At 37.8% G+C, this 10,503-nt stretch overlaps 1 protein-coding gene across 1 annotated transcript in view; it reads right to left on the bottom strand.

Moving 5' to 3' along the window:
- HECTD1 (HECT domain containing E3 ubiquitin protein ligase 1) overlaps positions 1 to 10,503 on the bottom strand; it is a 117,540-nt gene that overhangs the window by 3,293 nt on the left and 103,744 nt on the right. Inside the window, exons 35-40 of the mRNA XM_006835365.1 lie at positions 7,142 to 7,343; positions 5,468 to 5,605; positions 4,541 to 5,148; positions 3,316 to 3,394; positions 3,115 to 3,208; positions 2,360 to 2,510 (exon numbers count right to left, since the gene is read on the bottom strand). Coding sequence (XP_006835428.1) covers positions 2,360 to 2,510; positions 3,115 to 3,208; positions 3,316 to 3,394; positions 4,541 to 5,148; positions 5,468 to 5,605; positions 7,142 to 7,343 — 1,272 coding nt within the window. The remainder of the gene's footprint in view (positions 1 to 2,359; positions 2,511 to 3,114; positions 3,209 to 3,315; positions 3,395 to 4,540; positions 5,149 to 5,467; positions 5,606 to 7,141; positions 7,344 to 10,503) is intronic.

The following is a 10,503-nucleotide window of genomic DNA, read 5'->3' as shown; positions in this document are numbered from 1 at the left end:
AAAACCGGGCTTACCGGTCAGGAAGAGACTGGAGGAAACCAGACACTATGGCCCTTGACCACCCTTCAGGTCTAAAAAGGAACTTACCCTCATAGTCCAATTTTCAGTCAAGCAGTAGATATGTATATAGGCAAGGGCAACACTTAGGAAATGGTCTATCATTCAAAATCAAAAGGACAACATTTATCTAAGGACTACTTTGAGAAGGGATGGGAAGCTGGGTGGAATGGAAACAAACCACATGAGGATGGGGGATAACTGTTGCATGGACAAGAAAATGCAATCACTGAGATCCAAAAGTACATGATTTTGTTCAGTGTAAAACAGATTATTATCTTGTCTGTAAACCTTCACTTAGTTCACAACGAAAAGTTATATATAAGTATAATTTAATGTTTTATTGTGAATTATGTAATAGTTTACATGGGAGAACATTAGCTTTATATTCATCCTATTGTATATCGTTTCATTGCCATGGTTAAAATCCCTTCCTTGCATCATCAACCAACCAAAGGGTATATACCCTTCAAGCCTGCACCCTCCGCCCCCACCCCCCCACAAGTCGTCAGCACACAGCCTCTCTCCCTCTCTGGGTCTAAAGTCCCCAGCTGCTCCATCTCTGGTATCACTGCTTCTCTGGGTAGGGTCCCGCTATCCGCTCTTCTCCCTTGATGGTCCCAGGGACCTCCGCTCCTAGACTTCAAAGTCAGTCACTCCCCTCCTTTTGTTAAAAAACATCTACCTTTACATTTCCAACCCTCACAATCAGTCCTGATAACAATTATTCACTATTGTATCACAGGAGACAACCGCATCTCCTTTGATCAGCCCTGCCCAGACAGATTGGATACTACTCAGTGGAGATTCTGCCTTCCTCCACGCCCTCTGGATCTAGGCTCCCTCTTGAAAGCTTGTAAGACAGTCACGTCTTGCCTTTGTAGCCATCCCCCCTTTTTGGGTAGCCAATGTCCAAGTTGCCCATCCCTGTCTACTCTGTGTATTGAGGGGGTGGGAATGATCCTTGCTGTAAAGATTTGTTCCCTCTTTTGAGCTACTGCACCCATAGGTGTAGGTCAGGTTCATCAAATTGTATCAGATTACTCTTTTTTTCCTCTTCTTTCTTCTTCTGGTTGAGCTCTGATCATCCAGACTTTGAAGCCAGGTCAAGTGGTTATTATCTGCAAGTGTGGGTGTTCTTATGCATATGCCCTCTCTCCTTATCAGTTGGACGCTTCACTCTCCACTCTAGTCCTCTGTGGCTATGTCACTGACTCTGGGCCCAAGAGTCTCCAGGTCTTGCCACACTGCTGGCCAACCAGGTCTCCACCCGGGTTCACAGGAGTCTATTGAACGTTGTAGGGCTTAGCTCACAGCTTCATTGCTGTTTTTCCCTCACTTTCCCTTATCGGTGACAAACGTGGTCACCAATCTGAGTGTGTATTCCCATTGAGTCTTAGTCTTGGAAGGGGGTTTGCACTGAGGGGACCCGACCACTTGCCTTGATGTTTCCTGGGCAAGCATGTTGCTTGTTCTTATAGTAACAGTCAGACTGCCTATATTGTTTTGTATTTTTCCTGTCGGTCTTTCTTTCAAGAAGTATCTTCTATTCTGCTAGCTGCTTAAAAGTCCTATTTTAAAATTATATATGTATATACTTTTATACATATATAAATTATGTGTATATATATACATATGGAGTCCTCGTATGGTGCTGTGGGATAAAGCACTGGACTGCAATGTTGGTTTGAACCACAAGGTCGGTGGTTCAAACTCACCAGCAGCTGCTTGGAAACCCTGTTTAGGGTCACTATGAGTCAGAACTAACTCAACTACACTTAACAACAACAGATAGAATGCAATACTATAAGGGAAATGTGGGAAATTTTTGCATATGGATAGACCTGGGTAAAAAACATAGGTGAACTCTTTCAACTTTCCTATAAATTAGTGATAATTTGAAAATTAAAAGGTAAATACAAGCAATATATCCTAATGTACCTTATTTTTTAAAATAGTCAGCAACTAAAACAAACTGAGAAAGGAATATTAACATCAACCAAGATTCAGCTGTGTTTTTGTGCACTCTCACATTATCAATGGATCCATTCATTTGTATGTTGATAATTGTGAAACATGCACTATAAGATGAATACTCAATCATAAGGTCAGTTTGAACCACAAGGTCAGCAGTTCAACCTCAGCAGCCACTCCTCAGAAACCCAACACAAGGTCGGAACTGACTCGACACGTAACAACAACAATCTGCTCTTTCATTTATTTTAAGAATATAATCCACTGAGTTATCCTTCTTTAAATAATATAACTAATTTTGTTATTCTTAGAAAATATCAATGCATACCTGTCACGTGTATATCCCAGCTTAGGTTCTGTGTAATTGATAATATCCTCAGCTGCCCAGGATGGTGACTGGTTCCCACAGAGAATCATCTGTACTTCTTCATGGCTAAAGGAACTTAATTTCTCCATTGGAAAAACTTTATTGAAACCATCTACGTAATACAAACAGCAAGAACAAAATCAACACAAAACTCAGTTTCTAAGTTATGATTCAAAAATTACCAAAGTTCAATTCAGAATGTTCATTATCAACTAAATGGAGAACAAAAATAAAACATCCATAAATGCTTGAATAAATTAAAATAGTTTTTATTAAAATGTGTGCAAGGGTTTTGAGAACAGAATACCACACACTGTAGTCCAAGTAGCCAAATCCTTAGTATTTACCCAACATGGAGCACACCATCTCTTTGTGTGATACAAGCTAGTCAAAGATGTATTCTTATTTTTGGAACTACTGACACAGTCTAGTAATTTTTGCTTCCAGTTTTACCTATATTAGGAACTCAAGTTTCATTCTAATCTTGCAATGTGGATGGTATGTAACCAGAGGAAGAAATCAATAGGAGCAAGCAGAGGGCACAAATGCTACAGTTTGAGCAAGTTCCAACCCATTCTGAGTACCCTGGGACCATACTATCTACCTAAAGACCAAACAAGTGGCAAGTCTAGACATTATCAGTGACTCTAGACTTTAATTTTAATTGTCTCAAAGTAAAAGGAAAGGGATTTAAGATAAAGATCCTTTAAAATTACCTCTGAAAGCTTCCATTTGTTTCTGAATACCTGTATGCATGCAAAAGTCAAACATCAAATCCACATATTCTTCCACATTATCCATTGTTATCATCTGCAAAGAAAGTATGCCAACATGTAAATAACCAGAAATATTTCAGCAGTGCCTAATATAAGTGGCTTTCTGAACTTGTACAGCTATATCAAAAACAAAGTCTTTACCTCATCTTCACCACTTGGTTTGAGATCCACGGCTGTAAAACCATATATTCTTGAAGACGGGCAGAACTGGAAATTTAAACTGGTAAAACCGAAAAGGGATGAGATTTACTGGCAATTCTATTAGTACTAGTGTCTAAATTTTATAACCTTGCTGCTAAATCAATGACACTCTCCACCCCCAACAAAATTAGTACATCAGCTTAGTTCTAAGTATAAGGACTTTGTAATACAAAACCTTCTGCAAAAGAACTATTAGGCCAACTGTTTCCAAACCTGTTAAGCTTTGCAAAGACTGAATGTCATCTTCATTAACCAACCACCTTTCCATGTTTCATTTCTCCCTTACTGCACAAAATGAATGAACTGAGACTTCTGCAATAAATTATGACAGCAACATTTTTACAGTATTTTTCTGACACAGGAAAATATTGCTTCATTAAAGTTATTCATGCTGTTTCCAAATTGGGAGAGGGGGTGTGGAATCAAACTTCTAATACATATGGAACCCTGGTGGCATAGTGGTTAAGCCTCACAAGCCTTCTATGGGAGAAAAGATGACAATCTTAAAAACTGATAATCTTGGAAACCTGGTGTCCTATAATGTCACTAGGTATAACAATCAACTTGATAGTAGCTTTTGGTCTATAAAACATAACCCTTTACCAAGACAACTTCCTAACAAGTCAGCAAGTAAAGAAGAAAGCTTTAAATTAAACTCAAATTACAGGAAAATTTTCTGAAAGTATAATAATTACATGTACATACAGGAACAGAATTTTATGAAAAGATCAGTATCATCCCAGTGGAAATAATGCTTATATACAAACTATTTTTGAGCTCTGCCAATTAGGCAATATGTATTTCCTAATGCACATGTCAAAATATTATTGACTTTAAAACTTTCTACACCGGCTGTTATGCAAGGGGGCCTTCCTACATTGTATAGAGAAAATGGAATGAAAAGATAATGGATTTTTCCACAAACTTTTTGAAGCACCTTTGGATACTTATCACACTTGATAAATCAATCTTCCAGAGGATTTGAGGATTAATGAACTGTACTCTGATAGTATTACCATTGTAATATTAACAACAAACCAAAGGTCTAAATAGAAAATAAACATTTCCTATAGTGTAGTATTTTACAAATTAGTGCAGCTAAGGACACAAAAGCTGAATTTACTCATCCATTAAGTTAACCAATGTATTTATTTATAAACCTTACCCTAAGTCCTCTATGCTAAGTGGAGGTCCAGAACCTGATGGATTCTTCAGCACTAGTTCCTGTAACTTTGTGTTTTTCTCATCTTCAGAAAGACCTTTGTTGCTTAAAATCTGGCGTCTCTTGATAGCAAGGTCTTTCATTTCTTTTAAAAATCTGGCTCTGTGTGGGTTTACTAGTTCAAAGTCTTCCCAAGTTAGAATTCCACTGAACCAGGCTGGTGGTTTTGGTTTGGGAGGATCAAGAATAAACTCTGATTTTGAATCCTCTTCAAAGCTTCCGACTGAGAGTGAATCATGGCCTTCCTCTGTAGAAGCTTCAGACTGACTTTCTGTACAGTGTAAATCTCTGTCACCTCGTGACTCATAAATTAGTTTACTCATATTGCTTTTAATGTCACCCATGCACATGAGTTTAAAGAAAGGTTTAGATACAGGTAAGTCCACAAGTCTATTGTCTTGAATACACTTGGCCAAGAAAATTCCAAGAAAATGAAAGAGTTTTGTAATTCTTTCAAGCTCATCACTGTCTTGTGGAAAAGGTGCCGTGAAGAGTCCACATGATCTCTGCACATAGTATCCAGGAGGTTTCAGTCCACCTCCGAGATCCACCTATTTTTTTTAAAAGATGAAAATGAAAATCAAATTACACAAGGGACAGTAAATACACACTAACCATGTCTATTATTATCTTATTCTAAGGGGGAATTATTAACAATAAAGATTACTTCGTATTTTTATATCTATTTTATTAAAGTTTGTGGTGGCTATAATTTTATCATTTAGAAATATTTTTTAAATATCAAGAGTATTCAATAATAAAAACAAAAGTAAAAAAACCACAACCTTTTATAATGAGAGCATAACCCATTTTTAACACTTTCCAATAACAGAGTCACACACAAACTAGAAAATGAAAAATTAATCTTACATGGCGAGATTCATCATCAGGAAAGTTATCATCACAAAGCCAAGCTCCCAAATCAGTTCTTTGGAATTCGGCTGCTACTAGAGCATAAAACTCTAAGGTGGGTCCTAAGCCAGTTCCTTCTTCACCTAAAAATTCAACCTAAAATATGCATAAAGAAACCATCATCTCAATTCTTAAGAAACCCATTAAATTTCACTCAACAATATACCTTAAAAATAAATAAATAAAATTAGAGGCACATTAGTGTATTAAAGCAAAATGGGATTTTTTTTTCTACTTTTACCAAAGAGAAAAGAGTATTTTTTTGTACATTGTTACACGCCTAAGGACTGTGCTGATCATTTACTTCCAACAACAGCTCTGTTAAACAAATCATTATCTCCATAGGAACGGCAAATGGTGTGTCTACGTGACACTTAAGCATAAGTTCTTCCACTTGTCTGTGACTTTAGGCAATCAGTTTCAAGCCTTCAACCCATTCTCTACCTTGTTCCAAAACTGATTTGAGGTAGCTTACCAAAAATATAATTATAGTGCATGGTTAAAAAATTATTTTTAAAAACCAAATATCAGCATTATCTAGGCTAGAAGAATATGAAGGAACTTCAAAAAGCGGGTGGAAAAATTTCATTATCTTTTCATTCCATTTCCCTGAACTTTTTGAAGCAGGAAGAATAAGATAAACGAAAGTAAAGATCACAAAGCCTCGTACTTTTCTCTACATGCCTAAGCAAAAAGGGACACAGGACCTGTTCGTGACCAGGTGGTTCAAACCTGTGATAGGAAGGGTACTTCTTCCATAGTTCCCTATGAATTGCATACTTTGTAAAATAATTAACAATGCCCACAATATGACTACATTAAATACTCTGAATTTTATGCTGCCATTTACTGTATTCTCTCTTAAAAATACATCAGTGACATAACAGTGAACACAATTTAAGCAAACAATCCTTTGCAGGTATCTGTTAGCATATCTTAGTATAAGAGTAAGATTTAGGGTATAATAAAGAATAATTATTCAGACTGGACTCTCGGTGTGCTGCTGTATGATAATGCATTCGACAGCAAGGACAGTCACTCCAGCCACTCCTCAGAATCCTATACAGGGTTGCTATGGGTTAGAACTGACATGACAGCACTTTACAACAACACTGCTGTTCTTGTTGTTAAGTGCTTTAGAGTCAGTTCAGAGCCATAGCGAACCTGTGTATAGGGTTTCCGAGGAGCAGCAGGGGAGCTTAAAGCACTGACCTTGCAGTTTAAACAGCTTGGCAGTCTGACACATTAACCCACCACCCCACACCAGGACTCCTTACAACAACACTAGCATAGCTTAATATTAAGAGTAAAATTTAGTGTACAGAAAGGAATTACTAATTCAGTCTAGGCTCTGTTAAGAAACAGGACATTGTCCTTCATATACACCAAGTATCTTTCCCACCGTGAGAGTCAGACATTCTTCCTTGCTCATGAAAATCACAAGATCCTAACCCATAAGGATATAGGTATACACCACACCCTCTTATGAAAGATTCTGTCAGAGAAGGCCTCTGCATAGCAAACAGAGAGGTGCCTCTTCACTTTGATCTACTACAGTTTCTCCATAGTGGAAATAAAAGAATGCCTGGTTTTCATCATTACTTCATAGAAAAGAAGCTTTATATGAAGTACCTCAAGAACTGATTTCCGATCTGCATGTATTTGCATAACATTCTCAGCCCATTCCATTAATGATTCACCACGTGGAACTTTTACTCTTTCATGCTTGAGACGACCAACTCGAAACTCTCCAGGATCATCTCTCCGTATACTGCTTGTGGATCTAGTACGTTCCACAGTGGCTTCACGTCGGTTTTGTAACCACACTATTGCTCTGAAATAGAAAAAAATCTATATGTAGGTAGGTTGCTGGTAAGTGTCATGGAGTCAGGCTGTACAGGGTTTCCAAGGAGTGGCTGGTGGGTTTCAGCCACCAACCTTGAGGTTCAAATCAACTCTGCAGTCCAGTGTTTATCCTATAGTGCCATACCAGGGCTCCATGTATAGCATATGTTAATAGTTTAATGTACTACAATTTCTGGAAGGTATGTTGTTTTGTTGTTAAGTGCTGTCGAGTCGGTTCCGACTCATAGCAACCCTGTACAGGGTTTCCAAGGCTGTAAATCTTTATGGGAGCAGAAATCATCATCAGAACGATGAGCTTAAAACAGCTAGTAGAGTCAAACGGCTGACCTTGAGATTAGCAGCCCGATTTGAAACCACTACGCTACCAGAATAGCATATGTTAATAATTTAATGTACTACTATTTCTGGCATGGTGCCAATCTAGACCCTAATAAGATACCATCTCACACCAAGTATGATGGGTAATATCAAGAAATCAGAAAACAACTGTTGGCAAGAACACAGAGTTACTGGAATGTTGTTATATTTATTGCTGGTGGGTCTGTAAAACCATGGCAGCTGTTGTAGAAAAGTTTGGCAGTTCCCAAAAAAGTTCCCAAACACAGAACTAACAAATAGTCCAACAAATCCAATCCAACTATATCCAAAGAAATGAAAGCATGAACTCAGACGCTTGTACACCAATGTTCACTGCAACATTATTCACAATAGCCAAAAGATATAAACAACCCAAAGGTGTATCAACAAAGTGTACTATATACATACAATGAATTATTATCCAATAATCAAAATGCAAATTTTAAAATGTTATAAAATCACAGAAACCTTTATTAAACAAAAACATTAAAATGTGAAGTTATAGTTTCTCCAAAATAGCCTAGCAAAGTGGTTACAAGTTGGACTGCCAACTACAAGGTCAGCAGTTCGAAACTACCAGCGGTTCTATAGGAGGAAGATGAGGCTTTCTGCTCCCGTAAAGATTTACAGCCTCGGAAACCCTGTGCAGAGTCACTATGAGTCGGAACCAATTCCACAGTACTGAATAACAACAGAAGGATCAATATACTTATGAAACTGGTGTTTCCCTCTGTGTAACCATTCCAGAAGAGCTCTGGCCTCTTCAATTTACACCACGTCAAAATGGCAGTTTGGGAATTCTCAAGGGACTCAAATCATACTCCTTTTAAAGCACATTGTAGTGATGGAAAAAAATTCCTTGGCCTAACTTTTCTCATCAAATTTCTTAAAACTCCAGACTGCATAAGTCCCTATGATCATGCTGTGTCCTTGAAAATAATCTTATCAAGATGATCCCCTGGAAATCCCCAAACATAGTCATAAACCTTCTCAGCTGAGCTCCTTGCTTGAATAGAACTGGCATGGTAGTCACCCTCAGAAGCCATTCTTTTGTTTGGACTGTTTTTTGAAGACACCCTAACAAATCCAAGATAAATGTATTACTGACAGAACTTGTCTGAAGCTACACTGATCAAACACATATGTTTAAACATGTTTTATTTGGAATAAAGTCTTGCATGTACACGCTGCAACACTAGTAGCAATACTTTTGACTCATCCTCTTGAAAAGAAATTAAATTCTGATAAATGCTACAACATGGGTGAACTTTGACAACAGTATGCTTTAGTAAAATAAGTGAGACACAAAAGAGCAAATACTGTATGATTCTATTTATATGAAATACCTAGAAAAGGGAAATTTCTAGAGAAAGAAAGTACATTAAAGGTTGGAGGAAGTGAGAATGGAGTTACTGTTTAATGAGTGCAGTGTTTCTCTATGGGGTGATGAGAAAATTACCAAAATAGATGGTGGTGGGGATTGTATAACACTGTAAATGTACTTAAAAGTACTGAATTGTCCAATTAAATATGCATCATTTTACCATGATTTTAAAAAGAAAGAAAATGGTAAACAAAAAAAAGTAACTTACAGAGGAAAACAACTACATTTTAAATGGTAACTTTCTTAACATCTGCTTTAAGACTATTCTGGGTACTGAGGAGTCCTGGTGTGGCACTGTGGCCTAAGGTGTCAGACTGCAAAGTTGTATGAACTGCAAGGTCAGTGGTTCAAGCTCACCAGCTGCTCCTTGGAAACAGGGTCACTATGGGTCGGAACCAACTCAACAGCACTTCACAACAATAATATTCTGGGTACTCAAAGCTATGTTCCAGTATTCAATTTTGGTACTGCCAAGAATTTCATCTGCTAGCAATTTATTTAAGCTACTAATGAAATGTACAATACCTACTAGCTAATGGAAAACATTTGATTCAATCCTCTTTATTCCAAGACAGTATATACCATAATGAAGATTTAAATAATTGAAATATTAAAAAAAAAAAAAAACCTTTATAAGAACACATGATAGTACCAAGGAGCTTCAAAAAGTTTGTGAAAAAATTCTATGATCTTTTTGAAACCCTCTCATATTTCCTCCAGGAGGTCCTGTCAGTATACTTATATGTTTATACAACATTACACTTATTCTGGAGTCCTGATGTAGAGCTACAGGATAAAGCACTGGACTGTAAGGTTGGTTTGAACCACAAGGTCAGCAGTTCAAACTCAGCAGCCATTCCTTTGAAACCCTATACAGGGTAGCTATGAGTCTAAACCAACTCAATGGCATACTTATTCTGAAAATATAAAAAGACATATTTTTAGAATATAAAACATAATACTTATTCTATGCTTGCCCAGTAAACATCAAGACAAGTGGTCGGGTCCCCTTAATGCAAACCCCCTTCCAATACTAAGACTCAACGGAAATACACGCCCTGATTGGTGACCACATGCATCGCCGATAGGGGGAAGTAGGTAAAAGCAGCAATGAGGCAGCAAGCAAAGCCCTACAATCAATGTTCTGTGGGCTTCTGTGGACCCAGAAGGGGACATGATTGGCCAGCAGTGTGGGGAGATCTGGGCCCATAGTCAGCGGCGTGGCCACAGAGGACTAGAGTGGAGAGTAAAGCTACCAGCTGATAGGAAGAAAGGGCATACGCACAAGAACACCCACACCTGCAGATGGTACCCACATGACCTGGCCCCGATGAATGGATGATCAGAACTCAACCAGGAGAAGAAAGAAGAGGGAGGAAAAAAAAAA

The sequence above is a fragment of the Chrysochloris asiatica genome, unplaced genomic scaffold, assembly GCF_000296735.1.
Source record: "Chrysochloris asiatica unplaced genomic scaffold, ChrAsi1.0 scaffold00017, whole genome shotgun sequence".
NCBI classification, from domain to species: Eukaryota; Metazoa; Chordata; class Mammalia; order Afrosoricida; family Chrysochloridae; genus Chrysochloris; species Chrysochloris asiatica.
Note: the sequence above shows the minus strand (reverse complement) of the source record. Positions and strands in the feature narration are given on the sequence as shown.